This window comes from Scatophagus argus, chromosome 14 (genome assembly GCF_020382885.2).
Source record: "Scatophagus argus isolate fScaArg1 chromosome 14, fScaArg1.pri, whole genome shotgun sequence".
Taxonomy (NCBI): domain Eukaryota; kingdom Metazoa; phylum Chordata; class Actinopteri; family Scatophagidae; genus Scatophagus; species Scatophagus argus.
Genome location: NC_058506.1, coordinates 5,750,369 through 5,768,109, shown reverse-complemented (window position 1 = coordinate 5,768,109; position 17,741 = coordinate 5,750,369). Strand labels below are relative to the sequence as shown.

The window sequence follows — 17,741 nt, the reverse complement described above, 5'->3', positions numbered from 1 at the left end:
GTTTAATCATTGTGCCATCATTATACTATCAAAATGCGTGTAAAACTCGAGCTGTCTTTTGCTGTCTGACAGAGGAGGTTAACAAGCTCAGTAGGTAGAGGTGTTTAAATTTTTACAACTTCATATGTAAAATAATATTAATTATAATACGTTTTAGGGGTGTTGTAGCAACACAACAAGGTTTGCATATAATGTGGCCAATGGTGGAAAGTAAACATGTTTAAATACTGTAGGCAATTTAAGCCCAATCATTTTTTATGTATTTAAATTGCGTATCTCTATTTTACTCTGCTTCTACCCGAGTATATTTAAGAGTGAAATGTACTTTTTACTTCACTGCATTTATTTGACAGCTATTGTTACTAGTGTGTAATCATTTTATACGATATGATGCATTGTTATTTGGTTGATTGAACCAGCTTCTATGTTGTGTGTTGATGATGATGTTGGAGAGCATTTCACTGCAAAATATCCCATAGTTGTTCAGTGGGGTGGAGATCTGGTGACTGGGGAGGCCATGGCCAATGATTCATATAATTTTCATGCTTGTCAAACCTGTCAGTAAGGCACTGTGCCCCATATGGAAGTATCTGCATTTGTTCTACATTAATTTATTCTTTTTTTTCCTTAACTTTCTGGGGACGTGTTTCTCCAAAAGAAATACTGACAAGGTTTACTTGTCTCTTTATTAGTTTTTGAGCCACAAGCCAAGTTAGCTAAATCACTAAAATTACTACCTATAGTGTTGTCAGCAGAGTGCAGTAGCAATACTACAAATAGCAATAATACAAAATCCTATTCAACTGAAGTGATGTTTTTTTGAAAACTCAGCAGTCATTAAAATCAGTGCTATTTGTATGGGTATTTAACACTGGGGTTTTTAATCTGGGTGAACAAACCCTTTAGGTTCCCAGACTGCCTGGTAGAAATTCCCACTGAGGAGCCAACAAATTTGTGTTGAGGAGTTCACAACACACTCAGTCATTTAATAACAATGAACGTTTTTGTATCAACGTTTTCAACTTACTTTCCAAATATGCAGCTTATTTGTGTATTTTGCTGGCTCAAATGTAATACTCATCTGGTACACTTTAGCAATATTTGCCTTGAGTGTATTACTTTGCATTTTGTGTCATAGTGCATTTCACATATTGCATTATGACTGTTGTTGAGGAAGATAAAGCTCAGTGAGAAGACTCCACGGTCAATAGTGTCACATGCTTTATGATTTGATGAAAGGTTCTATTTGTGTAGCCTGATGTGCGTGGCTCCCTAATCAAAGACTTATATTTCTGTGACAACCAAAATAAATTACTCTATTACAACCGCCCACCTGCCCTCTCCACAGTATTGATACCATTTTATTACCAGAGAGAGACAGATGGACAACACAGAGGATTGTGGCAAGTTATGGGAATGCTGGAGAATGTGTGCTCATGGATGTGTAATGTCATGTCAGGTTAGAACCTGCACAGAAGTAATCAAATGAGATGATTAGAGACACAATTCCACATGTTGAACTCCACAAACAGTTCTGATATAAAGCATTATGAGAGATAACTTTGTGGCCTGGGTTCCAGTACCGACAGGGCTTATTACAATACTCCAGCCAATTTAGGCCTGCAAGCCTCACTTCCCACATCAGCAAGTGAAAGAGGGGAGAATTTGGTCTGAAAGCCCAATCACACACAGCGCTCTGAGTTCAGCAGGTGGGGAAGTAGCAGCAGCAGGCTCCATCAGGCAATAATACAAAGTTAATGATGCAGAATGGTGTCTTTCTCCATACCAAAGAAGACATCAATACAGGATGTTTAAGAACGCTGTTCCTAATTACGCTTTTTAAATTCACCACTGACGTGATTGATGATTTCAAAGAGAGGCATTATTGATCCACTTCACAGACAAGTCACATCGATTGCAAGTCTAGAATGAATAAAAGTTTTTTTTCCCCTTTATCTCCCCCACTGAGTGAGAGAGATTGTACAATCAGAGCATCAGTGTGACCTATATGGGTAGTTTGGAGCTAAATCACCTCTTTTAAAAAGCAGTCTGAGAAAGGACGTTTGGAGCAGTGATTGCTGAATCAAGGGACCTTGGGAGACCTTCAGGGCACCATGTAAGACATAACAGTTAAATCTTTTATCAAATGTGGAAATCCATTTAGCCATGCATTAATCGGCAGGATCTTGTACAAATAGCCTATCTGTGTTGGAGTCCTCAGCATGGAAAAGTTCAGGAGTGGCTGTTTTATCGACAATCAGCCAGCTGTGCAGCATTACGCCTCTCACTGCAATCAGCGGTGATGGAGTGATGGATGCTCTGACGCACTGACAGATTGTTTTTTTCCCACCTCTGTTCCCTGTTGACATGCCCCATGGCTCGTGCTTATTATTCCACGAACTTTGTTATTCCTCAGGAGCAGCCAGTTCAGATCTTGCCAGCTATTGCATGTCTAATCCCTGCTAGTGATATTAGCACATCAGCAAGGGAGGCTGCCAGAGCAAAGCCTGATGTGGCAGAAAGTCTGGCCGACATCACCTGCTTCAGCTACAGATTCTATCAATAAAAAGTTTTCTGGTAAAATGAAGACAAGATTGATTAGGAATCAAAAGTACACTGAACTGGAGCAGCAGAGGGAGGTTTTCCATCACACCATGCTGAATCTCATTGGCAAGTGCACTTCAAGTGGCAAAGTGGGCTATAGCTTATGATTAAATGGTCTGCAGGCGAAGCCTTTTTGTCTTTTTTTTTTTTTTTAGAGAGAGAGAAAGCTCTTTCTGAAGGCCAAAGTTAATGCAGTCATAGAAAGAACTCTGATACACTCCCACATGAAATGGCCATGTGAGGAAAGCCCTGAGGGAGAAAAGGCCTTGAATGAATTTGAGAGGGAGAAAGAGAAAGAGAGAGAGAGTGGGAGGGAAGCAAATAGAGAGAAAGTTCAAACATTACTGATCCTCAAATATCCTTTTGGTTTCTGGTTCAATTGGAATTCGGCAGTAAGTGTCTGCTAAAAGCTCCATTTTTGTTGCCCTTCCATTACTGCTGAGCTTTTAGAGTTAGATGATGACAGATTGTGAGCTACCTGATATCCTTCATCATCCTCCCCAGTGGAGGTGTTTGTTCCGCCCCGAGCAAGTCCTGTAGGACTAACAAACAGCCGGCGTGTTTGATGGACTATAGGGAGACATCTGCTCTGCCTGGATTTGCCACACAGAATGAAAACACCATGTTAAAGTAATCAATTAATATGCAAACTGTGTCCTTTTAGTCTGATGATTAACCTTACAGACTTCATGGTTATCTAGGCATTATATCAGCTTGTCATTGTGAATTAGTACTGTAGAGTTATAGGCTGTGAGTATGTAAGCATGCAGTGTTTTCCTCTGGCTGGCATATTGCTTTAAGTATGGATGCTCGATATATCCTCAACAACATTGTCACAACTATGCTTCAAGCACCCTTGGGGATGAGCCCTGCTTTGTGTACTCAAGGGACAAGAGAGAAAGAAAAAGTCTGCACAGTGCAATCTGATTTGTGGTTTTAGGCTCACCATCCCTCACAGGGTAATACAGACAATATCACCCAAGCCAAAAGATCCTTTGAGCGCGGTCATCCATTTTAAACTGCGAGTTGCTCATGTTGGCAGATGTGTTTGTGCATTGTGATGAGCTGATTTGAAATTGCCACTGGCTGATTTTGGCCTTTGAGTACCTTGCAGACAGGTGGATTCCCAGCAGTCTTCTGGGAGTTACAGAGGTTTAGCTGAAAAATGAATGGCTTTTATTTTATTTTATTTAGCAATTTCACATATTAATCTACATGTAAATGCGAAAGAACCATGTAATTATTCAACATGGTGAAAATGGTTTGAAGAGATATAGCACAGCTTTGTCTATTTAAATAATTTCCTCATTGTACTCACTTTGGTTCCTTTAAACTGAATTGTCTTATCTTGTCTAATTCCTTAGCTCTTCTTTCCTTGGTTTTTTGCACTTACACAGTCATTTTGTGGTCACTTAGACCCTCATCTGTCTTTTTTCATTCTACTGAGTACAGTCTTTGTTGAGTCACTGTAGATGGGAGTTTAATATCAACATATACATACATACAATCACCTAACTCAAGCTGTGTCAAACGAGACATTTCAATCGGGGTTTCCTCTGACAACAGCCATTTAATCCGTGCGTTAAATGGATGTGATCATGTTGATATTTAACTTTAAAAGTTTTCGGGACCACCACCCTTGTGAGACTTAGAGTTGTGACAGGCAGTAATGTAGAATAAAAAAGATTTTGCAGTTGACACACTGGTCGCTAGGGGGCGGTGTAGCCTCCAGTCTAACCTGCGTGTGGACAGTCTTCAAAGCGGAAAACGTTTCTCTTTGGCCCAAGCAACATGGTTTCACCCTGTAGACAAACGTGAATATAAACAAGAGACTGACCTCTGAAACAACAAAGACTGTCACGCCAGCTGAAATACAGCTGTAACAGTTATCAAAGCCCGATGGCTTTCAGAGCCTGTGCTTGGGTTTTCAGAGGCTCCGCCGTCCTCTCCAGTCGGGTCGTCGGGTCTGCTCGCCAGGAAAGTGCGTCATGGCCTCTTACAGCAGGTCAGTCTCAATCAGATTTCTGCTGCTTATTTATTATTATCTTTTAGCTTGGGAGAGTATTGGATTGCTAGAAAATCAGTGAATAAACACTAAATGGAGGAAATATGACCGTCATTGCGGTAATGTACGCTGCAGCTTTGAGGCAGCAGAGGGACAAATCAAATCAGGGAGCCTCTTTGCTCCTCCACTGGGGCACAGACTCATTTAATTGTGTTAATGCTGATTTAAGTTTTGCCTGTGTCATCCGAGACGATGTGTTGAATGGTAGACAAAGCACACATTGAATAAGGTGAAGTGTTGAGTTTTACATAGGATGTAAAAAATTGTGATTTTTTTCCCCCCTCCATCTGAAAGGGTTCATTTACACCTGTGGTAACGGGAATGTTGCACCGGCATACACACATATATGTATGCGACTGTAGAAGGGGAAAAGTCTTATGTGTTTGCCATGTGTTTCAGTGAGGTGGAAGGAGTACACGTAAGTTGAAGAATTTCTAATGAGGTAATAAGGTGGAGCATCTGTCTTAAAACCTGTCTGAAAGGGGTTTTAAAGATTTGTCAGGCTCACATACCGGGGTCACCCTGCACTACGTTATCGCATGTATTTGAACCAGGGCTGCTATTTTAATGATGTGCAATATGTGACATATGTATTTTTTCAACTAATTTAGTGTATGAGCAATTTCCAAGATGCATCTAAAGACAGACTTAACCTAAACAGTATTTAATTTTTATGCAATTTACAATAATATAGAATAGAGAAAAGCAATTTTCTGCTGATACTAATAATGGCAGTAAATAATACTTAATGCTACAAGTACATGTACTTTATAACTTTATTTCCAGGAAAGTTTCTGTGCTTCCTAAAGGGCTGCTCAATGTGCACAGTCATTCCAAGACTGTGTGGCTCATTTTAATGAATGAGTTTATGAGGAGAGCTATCTGACTGCATTATTGTACTGTGTCACATTAACATCCATTAAGCAGAATTAGTCAGTTACCTTGCAGCTCCTTTGGTAACAAAGTAATGGAGATGTCGATGCTGTCTTTACAGGAAAAGACGCCTGCAGCCGAGGAGGGAGGAACGCGCTTGTCTTCACTCCTGCTTGTTTTATTACAACAGAAACATTTCTCAACAGACTGGCAAAAGGCAAAGCAGCAGAGGCAGATGCCACCGTTGATCGCCTTCCGGCCTCAGTTCCACCAGACAGTGGTAATCAGACTGCAGCCACAGAGATTTATATCCACTTCTCATTCTGGCTCAACCATTTTCCAAATTCTGCTGTTGTCATCCTGCTGCCACTCTCATGTTCAGTTTCTCTTTTTCACTGCTGTCAAATTTACGTGTGTAATCTGTCTAATGATTGATTGTGTTTGATTTCAGCTGAACAATTATCTTTGTTAATGAGACATCCAGATCAGCCTGCCAACTCAAAGGTTTTGAAAGTTGCCATAATAGGTGCTCCAAATGCTGGGAAGTCCACATTGTCCAATCAGCTCCTCGGCAGAAAGGTCTCCATTTTAACTGTCTGCCTCTCTAACCTACATACAATAATGTGTTTGTCTGACTGAGGAGAAGACGGCGCTCGCTTAATAAAGGCAGCGATTCTTTCTTTCAGGTGTTTGCTGTGTCCAAGAAAGTACACACTACACGATGTCGTTCTTTGGGCGTCCTGACAGAGGATGATACACAGATTGTAAGACATTTTTCATGTCTTCTGTAATTCATGTCTTCTTTTATAATTGAATAATGCTGTTGAAAAGCCAAAATGTCAATCCATATGTGTGTATGTTTTGTAGATTTTACTGGACACTCCTGGTCTCACCACTCTATCAAAGGTCAAAAGGTGCCTTTCTTTTTTCAGTTTATTTATTTATACGTTTTCATTCTTTGACGTCTGTAGTCCACATGAAGTCTTATTATACAGTAGGATACGTGTTTCAGAGGATACTCTGTTTCCACAGACACCAGCTAGAGAAGTCTTTGCTTGTGGATCCCTGGAACACAGTCAAAGAAGCTGATCTAAGTATGATATAAATTTACCCTTAAAATTTAGGCTTTTAGTAAGTTGTTTAATAAGTTGTACCTGAGCTGCAGTCTTCTTTTTGGTTCACTGGTAAGAGATTTTTGAAGGTTTATAATTGGACTGTGCCCATTCTCAGTCGTCGTCATGGTGGATGTAGGAGACAAATGGACGTGCCACAGGCTTGACTTCGAGGTGCTCAAATGCCTGGCTCAGCACCCTGACATCCCTGCAATCCTGGTCCTCAACAAGGTATTCTTGCTCAGAGTAATATATACACAGTTTACAGTATCATCAGGTGCCCTTAATACCGACAAAATCTCATTTAAATGTCTTTGATATCTCTGAGGACTTTTCTGTTCTGATCAAAATGTTGCATTAAAAGTGACGTTAAAGGATAAGTCTACCGATTTTCAGTGTAAGAGACCAAAACTAACAATGTGTCAATCCATTTCTCGCTGTTTTGTGACCTGTTCTTTCTGTGGCACTCAGCCCCAAACCCACTCCATGCTCCTGAACGTGTCAATCTTCTTAAACAGATCATGGATATAAAGTTTTGTTTTTGCAAAAGGCTAAGTAATTTTCCAAAAACAGTTGGGCCCTGTCACTTTCAGCAAACCTTATTCAAACAGAGTTACTAATGCATTTGTTGTGGGCTATTTTCAGATGAGGATTAATACACACATTTACTGCTTCAGTTTACAGGAGCAGGATGGCGAATTAGAAATTGAGCCACACTAAAGTTCAGTGTGTGTTTTCATGGTTATGAAGGGAAACATCAACCAGTGCAAGTGTGGCTCATTGATTCCTCTTTGGCACAGAGGAATAAGATGCATCAGAGTTGTCTTTGGTCTTATTGTGGGATCTGTTGACAGATCCCACATAATATCAACTCAACTTTCCTTGAACTTTTCCTGAAACATTTAGGGAAAGTCCTCATGCACTTAACAGTCTCACAGATGTGTTCACTGCTCTTCTTTTAAGGTAGACCAGGTTAAGGTTAAGGACAGGCTGCTGGATATCACAGCAGAGCTGACATGCGGAGTGGTGAACGGACGAAAATTGCGGGTCAGGCCGGTGATCAAGCCTCCGTGGGCTGAAAAGAGGCCAGAGAGGCACTCGGAGTTATCCGATGATGAGGACATTGCAGGACCGGAGGGCAGTGCTGAGTCAAACTCCACTCTGAACAAAGAGCAGTTGAAGGAGCTGAGGAGCCAGCAGGGGTGGCCTCTCTTCAAGGATGTCTTCATGCTGTCCTCTGTGGACAAAGAAGATGTGGACACGCTGAAGGTACATGTTAGATTTTATGGTCATAGCAAGGAAAACTATGACAGGATTCGTGTTTATATGACAAATGCAAGTTCAAAACCTCTACTGCTTAACTAAAATGAGAAATACATTTTTACTTTTTAACCCTGACATGTAATTAGGACATAACTTTTGTATATACAAGCTATAATTGTAAGTATTTGTCAGTATTAGAATACAGTTGTACGTCAGTATTTTAATACTATTTGTATAGTATTTTAAGAGCTTACTATTATTTTCGGATCAGCGTTTTGTCTTAGTTTTATTTAATGACGAAACCTGTGTTTATCTCATTGTTTTAGACCTACTTTATGACTGCAGCAAAGCCAGGATCGTGGCAGTACCACAGTGAGGTCCTGACTGACCAGAGTCCAGAGGAAGTCTGCACCAACATCATCAGAGAGAAGCTTCTGGAGTATCTGCACCAAGAAGTGCCCTATTCAATGACACAGGTGACTAATGAACCTTTTTCTTGTTTATCTTGTTTATGTCATTATGTTCTGGCAGTATTTTTATTGTTCCCTTGATGTTGTTAATCACGTTGGTCTGTTAATATTCCTGCACCCAAAAGGTGGGAATGTCACACAAAAACTCTAAAAACAATCTGACACTTGGATATTCCAGTCAGGCTCATCTGTAGGTCATCTTTAATACACATGCAAAGAATTGTGGGATATAAAGCAGTGACCACTGCTCTAAATCAGCTGCTGACATCTCATGTTCACTTCTATTTTATTGGCTCCTCTGAAAGTGAGCATGTTGTTAAAATTTGTCTTCTGTTTTCAGTCCGTTGAATTCTGGCAGGATGGAGAAAATTGTGAGCTCAATATTTCTGTGAAACTTCATGTGAGGAAAGACACTCACATGGTAAGTGTTCTCTACACATTTATGGCTGCTAAAGTAGCTGTTGTGTCTGTGTACTAAAAATCATCTGAACATCTGTGCACTCAGGTTCTTATTTAAAACGTTGGGCTAGTAGAGCACACATCTGATCTGATCTCCTGCTCTGATGTTTGTTTGTTTGTTTTTTTGTACAGTAATTTGATGTAACGTGAATGTAGCTCAAACAAACTACTTTGTAAGAAAACCCCACAGTATGAAATATCAGTGTTTGGCCAGTTGAAGCTGTTGGGCCTGTGGCATGCACATGACAGGAGGAAGTGAAATCTTTCCCTCCATTATTGACACCTGTGGTCTCTAATGGCTTCTGATATTTATTTATTTTCAGATTCTTTTCTTTCCTTGTGTTTTTAACTTTTAAATATTTGATCAACCTTTCTAAACCATGCATATTTGATGGCAAAGAACATTTAAAGCTACATTTGTGGTGCTGGAATGTCAGTGACCTCCATCAAAGAAGAGAGACTCAGTCCGACACCATTCTTTAGCTTTTACATTGAACACAAGAATGATTGCAGAAATGTAGAACACAGTGATGACTGACCAACGAAATCCAATCTCATCTATCTTATGAATAGTTCCTGCTTCAAAGCTGTCTTGTCTGGTTTTCTTTGACTAAATCTGAAAGCTTTGTGCAGTCTTTTAGATGAAAACCAAGCCTTTGTGAGGGTTAGAGTACACACAGTTGTACAGTTTATAGGTATTAAAATAAATTAATGCTTAATGAATGGAACAGCCTTTGTCAAGAATATTTTAATCTTTGCCAAGTTCTTTTTAGCTTCTGATTTTTGTTATTTCTGCTCATGTGCACCTGTCATCATAAAAAAAACAAAATAGTTCATATTCAGAAATATTTTGTCATGTAGTTTGTGGTGAAGAAGGTAAAGCTGCATTTCGTCGTCTTATACTTGCATGTGTAAAACCTTCTAATACTCTTCTAATACTGCTGCAGATAGGAACCTTTTAAGAGTCTTTTTAACATCCATTTGCTGGATGTCTATTTGCTGGAGCCTGACCTTGTTGTCTTTATTGTTTCTACAGAAGATGGTGATCGGCCCAGGCGGCCAGTTGATAGCCCAGATCGCCCGAGAGGCGAGTGAGGACCTGAGCCGGGTCTTCCTGAGGGATGTAAAGCTGAAGCTCTCAGCCAAGCTGAAGCCAACAGTGAAATCCTGAAGAGAAGAAGAGGTGGAAACAGACCCTGCTGGATTTGACATGACTCTTATTGTATTTTCTCTGCAAATGACAGACCTGAAGAGTCCAAGACAAGACAAGATCTTATCATGAGTCAGACACGGAGCTGCGTGGTAGCATAGACCCAGTCCTGGAGCTCCCACTGACATGGTAAAAATCTGAAGTGACGAAACTGTACTCGGCATTTTGACGTGTGCATCCTTTGTCTTCATGCAGTTTCATTAGTCATTAGTAAAGATTTTTATGTACAAATGTTACTTATAAGATGCTGCTGTTGTAGTGATGGAAAACTGAGCAGTGCTGATGTAACTAAAACAGTGAACAGAGAAAATATGTCAATTAAAAACAACTCACGCAAGCTGAAGAACTGACTGTATTCTTCAGCTTATTGGCATTTACTTAGCAATGATATATTTTAGGCAGCAAACATGACACAGACTCGCATCAAATGCATGTTTTGACACAAGTTTGACAGCATGTTCATGGCTGAGCGGGTTTGGCGAGCTGTGAAAAGGCTGATGGTTTATCTTTGGCTCTCAGAGCTTTTTACTTGGCGCTTGCTTTCGCGCCTAACAGAACCTGCACAGTCATGTTCACTCAGATGTCCCTGATGTACCATCCACCCCTGTTCCCTCCACTCCCACATCACTTTAGCCTTCTCCACTGCCTTTGAAGTGCGGCCATCCATCCCTGCGACTATCAGTTTTTGTACTGCTGCTTTCTTCCCTTTTTTCCCCTCCTCTGTCCTCCCCTCACCCTTCTTCTGCTTTTTTGGCTCTTATAAAGCTCAGCTCTGCCCCTGAGGGCTGAATTGTCTCCTTAATGGATGGCAAAATAGAGCACTAACCTGGTGCTAAAATGGGTCAGATAATGGTGATTGGATTCATTCCTGCTGTCTGTGAGTTAACTTGACGGTTACTTTATCCAGGGCATCTTGATGAATAACCAGCTAGTGGCCTAAAGCGAGGGAGGGGGGAGCAGTGAGGGAGGGCGGGGGAGAGCCTTGCATGTCTTACAGAAGCTGTGTCAACCCCTCGAGCTCTTCTCTGCAACGGCTGCTTGCCTGTGATTAGACAAGCCGGTTACGCAGCAGAGATCACCACTTAGACAAGTCAACTGCTGCTTGAAAATATCATAGCTGATATCTGACAAAGGGCCAAAGCTGATATCTGCCAGCACATTAAAGTAAACCTTCAAACACAACGCATTTAGAATGCTGATGCCCTGCTTTGGACGTGTTTCTGCCAAAATAATGAGATACTCATTTGTTTGAAAGCCATAAGATTTATTTTCACGCATGCACAAGTACATCTCAAAAATGGAATCAGAAGATCATGAATAACACATCAGCTACAAGCTTTTTTCATCTTCCCAGTCCTGATGGCATTGAGCGAGGGCCATAGAACCCTTACCATTACTAAAACTCAGTAATGGTAACGGTTTGATGGCCCTCCTCTGCTGCGTGTGCAGACTACCGCAGTCACTTAGGCCTGAATGTGTGCTGACGGAGCCGGAGGGGGAATGACACCCTGGATAGTACATCATCTATACTGTAGTGTCTCTTTAATAAACTTACAGTATAAGATGATATCCTGTCCAGGGCACAAGAAATAACTGTTAGCAGCGAGTTCCCGCTGTGTTTGTAATCTGCAAGGCAAATATGGACGACTCATTAGTGGTGCACACAGTGAATGTCAGCCACTGCAAATGTGAATCCTGTTTTTAATAAAAGTACATATTTTAAATGTATTCAATGGCAAACAGATGAAAATTCTTGTTTTTACCAAAGTTTACTGTAGTGCAAGAATAAATAGGTTTGTTAACCCTTCACCATTAACATGTCAGAGCCGTGAAGCCCCATGAGCAATCGGCCACCTTCTCTCTTTGTTACATACCTTTGTGCATGCAGTGCTGAGGTTCTGTATGGCTCGCAGACACTTTGTTCCACGTGCTCGTATTTTGTGGTTGCTATGCATCCTTGTCAGGTTCACAGGCTCCTAACTGCTGTGCTGGCTGAGCTCTGACACTTAAAGGCTCCCCAGCTCATTAGCATATTGTGATGACATCTGGGTGGGCCAGACAGCATGGCATGAACTTTTTCTTATCTGGCTCTAACCTGGTTGTCTCTGGCCAATGATTGCACACACCCTTATTACACCCAGCTGGCTGAAAAATGACACATGAATTTTATTTTTATTTTTACTGCATATATGCTGTTTTTTAATGAAAACAGTGGGCAGAAGTCTGTCGTTCATTGATGTCATAGGATTAAAAAAAACCTGATAATTTTTCAAAAGTTAATTGTTATATTATTATTAATGTTCTTCATGTTCCTCGTGTTCAGACAAACTCAAACCACTTTATATGATTAATTTGAGAGTTTTTACCATTCTTGAAATGGTACTACTGAAACACTGTTTCTATAGTAAGCTACATCTAATGTTCACCATCTCTTAAGTCCTCTGAATCTCATAGCCTTTGGATTTATGCATTATGGTTTCAGGGTTGGAATTTAATACCATGATATGTCAGCTGATGTCATGTTATCTGACTTATTAAACCCTTTTTTTTCCCTTATGCTCAGCTAGATTGCAGGATATGGAGAGCTGAGTTCTGTTTTTTATTAGACGTGCCGTACAGACACAGTATATCAAACTCAGCATCAAATTATGCCTGCCGTGTGAGATAGCAGGTAGTAGTTTGCTGTAGTTTGTCTTTAATCCCTGACAGGTTGTCTACATCTTATAAAAATGGTCTGCCTTTTAGAAGAAAATAAATCTTTGTGAGGGACTTTGCCCTCCTGCCTCCTGAACTCAATGAATTCAAATTGCAAAACTGCTGCGAAAGCTTGTTAAGGGGTAATTAAACAAGATGGGAGCCGTGTAGTGCAGGATATACACGATAAAGCCACCTATTATTCAGGTATTGAATATAGTGACTTAAGCAACCCTGATGAATGCACCTGCTCCCACACCAAATCATTAACATAGAATTGTTCAGCATATACTCCACACCACACCACTGTTCTAAGGTCAGATTCATTTTTCACAGTTAGTGTTAACCTACAGAGGAAGAGGGGCTGCGGTTTTTAATATTGTTAACAATGATTTATAACAATAATTCAACCAGGCCTTTGTTTATGGATGCTGTAGATGATCTACGACTTTTGGAGTGTCCAGTTTGGGGGAGGTGACAGTCACCCCAGGGTGTGGGATCTGGTTCGGGGTGTGAGAGGTCCTCCTGTAGGCACAGATAAAGATGGAGGTAGGACTATCTGGGTGGCATGGTTTCACTCCAGGTCTTTATCTGCAGCAGAAATGCTCTGTTTTTTTCTACAAATTCCCATTTGCACTCACAGATAAGTTGTTTATTCTTCACTGCACGTAGAGACAAAGAAGGAGGAGGAAGCTCTCATTGTGCAACACACCGGCTTTAACCAAAGTAATCAGGGGGAACTTGCTGGGGGTTTGATTAAACTGTCTGCACTTAGGTGAAGGAGAGAAAAGTTCTCCCTTAATGTTTTTTTGAACGACAAGTAAATGCAATGTACTTGCCATTGCATCATGTAGTGCCTCACATTGTCCATTTCACTGCTGTGTCTTTGTAGCTTTGTCCAGTCTCATACTGCTTTCCCCACCCCCCTCACCCCCCTCACCCCCCTGACTCCACTGGCTCAGATCAAAGCTAAATCCAACTGTGGAGCTGAGTTTTTACATAAGCAGACTAATTAAAAGTGAGGGAAGAAAGAAAAGACTGAGATAGAAATGATGAAAGTGTCATTCTGATCACTCTCCAGTGAAACTCAAGTGTCAACTCAAGTGGAGGTTTTTACTTCCTTGTTTGAAACATTTTTTGTTCATCCATCTGTCATTATCTGAGTGTAGTTCATGCTCCCATTTCCGAGGTATGAAACATCTGGCCAGAAGTAATGTGAGTTATATAATACTGTCCAAATAGGAGGAGACTGTGTCCTGTAGGAAGGCTCAAACACAGCTGTACATGACTTTGGGTTCATTGGCACAACAGTTTCGAGTTTCTGAACATAATTACCATTGTGTTAATGACTCTGGGACGTGACCAGTGTGGCAGATAAATGTTTGCACTTATTTCTTATTTATGGAAAAACAGGCATTTAGACAAATTATACCAAACTATGGTATGTGCACAGAGAAGGAATTCACTGAAATGCATTTAATATTTCCATTTTATGCTTTTTTATGCTACTATCCTACACTATATAGACAAAAGTATTGGAACACTTGACCATTACACCAACAGGGACTTTAATGGCATCACATCCTAAATACACAGACAGCTTTGCAGCATTAATAGCTTCTACTCTTCTGGGAAGACTTTCCACAAGATGTCAGAGTGTTTCTGTGGGACATTTTTGCATGGTTTGGACTAGTTTGGTCTGGACTAGAAAAGGGTCTTCCCCAAACTGTTGTCAAAGTTGGATGTGTAGCATTGTCCAAAAGATTTCCCTTCACTGGAAGTAAGAGCATGAGTCCAACCCCTGAAAAACTATTTTGTACTTTTACTCCACCGTAATCTGAAGGGAAATAAAAAAATAAAGAACAAAAAAACATGAAAAAACTCAGCCGCCTGGATTTTGTGACAGTACAGCCTTCCTGTCTCCCTGCTCCTGCCTCTCAAATGAAACAAAAGTGTATAAGACAAAGGGTCTCTAATTGACTTTTTGTGTGTGCTGGTACTGAAGCTGAAATATGTTATTTAATATCGCAAGCCTAGGAGTATCAGATGAAACTGGGCAGAGACAAGTTAACTGATGTTTGTTTCCCCACAGACTACTGATAGTGACAAAAGGCCAAAAATCCCATAGATATTCCATTTCATACTGAAAAATTGGACACACAATGTGAAGAAACAAATATACAAAAATCTAAAACACATCACCAGACAAACACGAAAAAACACACTCAACTAAATGACCCAAGGTGGCACATAATTATCTTGTAATCAGATATAAGAGTAAATGTTAATACTGTAATTATCCTTAGCAGTGGTGATACAGTGGTATGCAAAAGTTTGGGCACCCCTCTGAGATTTCATGATAATCTGCTCTACCTTTTTAAGAGAAGATCACAGCAACAAGGTTTGTTTTCCTCCAGAGATGTAGATATTTGAGTGTTTTCCAGACTGGCATTCTTAGAGTAGCATTACACAGATTTATTATAATAAAATAAAATGCAAGAAATGTAATGTGCAACAGTTTGGGCACCCTTTTAGTCACATTCATTTCAATATCTGCAGGGATTTATAGATGACAGGTTGCAGCACATAACTGCTTTGATTAGCTCGTTAGATCTTCAATTACAAAGACAGGTGGAATCAATCATGAAAAAGGCTATAACATAGGTAACTGCTGGCTGTGCTTATCCTAGGTTCTTCCTTAGAAAGTGGAAACATGGGGGCCTCTAAACAACTCGCCACTGACCTAAAAACTAAGATAATTCATTATTATGAATTAAGAGAAGGGTACAAGAAATTATCTGGAAGGTTTGTAAACTGTCTACTATTTGAGAGTTTCCACTGTCAGAAATGTAGTACAGAAATTGGAAGGCCACAGGAACAGTCACTGTGAAGGAAAGATGTGGTAGGCTGGAAAAAATACAGGAAAGGCACAGGAGAAGGATGGTTAGAATGGTCACAGACAAGCCACAGACCACCTCCAGAGAACTACAAGAACATCTGATGGTCTAGTTGTCTAGACAGGCTATTATTGCAGCAAAAGGAGGCTCTACTAAATATTAATGGAATTATTTTTGTTTAAATGCACATAAAAATGTTTCTGTTGGGCCAATAAAAATTATTTCAATACTGAGATGTTTCTGTTTCCATAAGGTATAACATATGTTAAAATGAAGTTGCTGCTTCAAAAGCTCAGCAAGTGACAAACTGATGCAATGATTTTCCTAAGGGTGCCCAAACTATTGTATACCGCTATAGTTTTCAGCAACAGTTGGACTGGAGTTTGTCTGAACAGTTTCTGTCCTCTCGGTGTCTTTGAGATGATGTGACTGCCCTCTCCAGGTCAAATGTGAATTGTCTCTGGTTAAGACAGTCATGTCCTATCAGCTGCTGGAGGACATTATGGTTAATGTTCTGGACACATTTTGTCTCTGGATGGCAAAAGACTGACAACAAATCTTTCATTTAATTTAATGTTATGGGTTTGTACGGATGACGCACATAAATCAGCGCCTCATTCTGTGATTGTGCCAGTGTCAGCCATCCAGCTAATTTTCAACTGCAGATGTTCAACAACCTTTTAAGTGACAGGTTAATACAAAACACAGCACAAGATGTCTAAAATAATAATGAGAGCAACAAAATTAGCCTTCTAAAGGTAATTCATGCAAGCAAACAGCAATCTGGCTGTAAAATAGGTCAAAATAGACAAACTAAACAGTCATAAGGCACAACTGTGTTAACATTGTTAATGAAATTAATTAGACCCACCAGACATACAGAGAAAGCCACAACTGGCAACAAGTTATTATCAAACACACTAAGACCTTGTAAAATGTGTTCTGTTATTAATTAAATGACTTGACGGTTCATAGAAGTTGAGCTGAAAAATTGGTGAATTAGTCAAATGACAGAATATTATTTGGCAACTACTTGCTGACTGAACAAAACAAAAACTGTGAAGGTGTTGCTTTCAGACAAAGAAAGCTTTTCTAACTGTGCATGACGAGTCAAGCCCTCCTAATTTAATATTCTGTAACAAGAGAGACGGCCAGGCCAACAGGAAGTGGTATAGCATTTATTAGAGGGTGGTACACAACACAGAATTACATGAACACATGCTTAAAATGGCATGCTGGATCAGTTTTACAAAGACAAGTGTTACATGAAAAGCCACAAGATAAATTCACAATATAATGTTAATAGAGATTATGCATTATTTCTATGATAGGTGACAAACGGACATTTAGTTCAGGACGATAAGAGTTAAGGCATAGGTCTAGTGTTTGGTCATTCTCTTTGAAAATGCCCCCTGGAGTATCAGAAAGTTGCCTCTATTCTGATTTATCAATTGTATGTTTTGGCACACACTATAATGGCCAAATCAAGAATGAAAAATACTTAAAGAGGTCCAGACTGCAAAGGAAAACTGCAAAATGCTACATTTATATGTATCATTTAACTAGACATAATCTGTGGTCACATGCACAACTGCAGTGCAGAAAGTCATAAAGTACACAAAACAGAAACATCAGAACGATGATGAAACCTTACAGCTGAATTTGTAACACACACATTTGCTACAAGTACGTTTTTGTAGAAATTCATGATAAAATATCCCATCTGTACTTCTAAGTGCATGATCACACACATTTAACAAAGGCACCGTGAAACAAAATGACGTTTCTAAATAACGGCACTATTTTTATTTAATTTTAACCTTACATTCTGGGACAAACACTCACAAGCTGATTAATCTGCATCAGATATGTAAAGAACACAACGCGATTTGCCACATGTCCTGCAGTCAAATGATTCTGCAACTGCTCCATTTCTCACCTTGTGTATATTTAGAAACAAGGTGGTTAGGATGAGTTTCTGAGTTTTGGGACTGGTACAGCCTTTCAGTTGGCTGAATAAAAGCTTCCACGTTGATGTCTGAGCGAAGACGAAAACTGTCAGTCATCTATTGTGCAGCCGACTGAAGAATGACA

General features: G+C 40.0%; 1 protein-coding gene and 1 long non-coding RNA gene across 2 annotated transcripts; one reads left to right on the top strand and one right to left on the bottom strand.

The window, feature by feature from the left end:
- Positions 1-4,349: 4,349 nt before the first annotated feature.
- On the top strand, positions 4,350-10,399 carry eral1 (Era-like 12S mitochondrial rRNA chaperone 1). Its single transcript, XM_046411117.1, has 11 exons — positions 4,350-4,609; positions 5,664-5,822; positions 5,994-6,121; positions 6,229-6,306; positions 6,410-6,456; positions 6,575-6,636; positions 6,773-6,885; positions 7,618-7,923; positions 8,244-8,393; positions 8,728-8,808; positions 9,883-10,399. Exons 1-11 carry the CDS (start codon positions 4,504-4,506, stop codon positions 10,015-10,017), a joined length of 1,365 nt encoding a protein of 454 aa, XP_046267073.1. The 5' UTR covers positions 4,350-4,503; the 3' UTR covers positions 10,018-10,399.
- Positions 10,400-11,303: 904 nt separating this feature from the next.
- LOC124070842 lies at positions 11,304-12,093 on the bottom strand. Its single transcript, XR_006845247.1, has 2 exons — positions 11,931-12,093; positions 11,304-11,682 (listed from the first exon to the last, which is right to left on the bottom strand). It is a non-coding gene; the product is annotated as an uncharacterized LOC124070842 (long non-coding RNA).
- Positions 12,094-17,741: the final 5,648 nt, after the last annotated feature.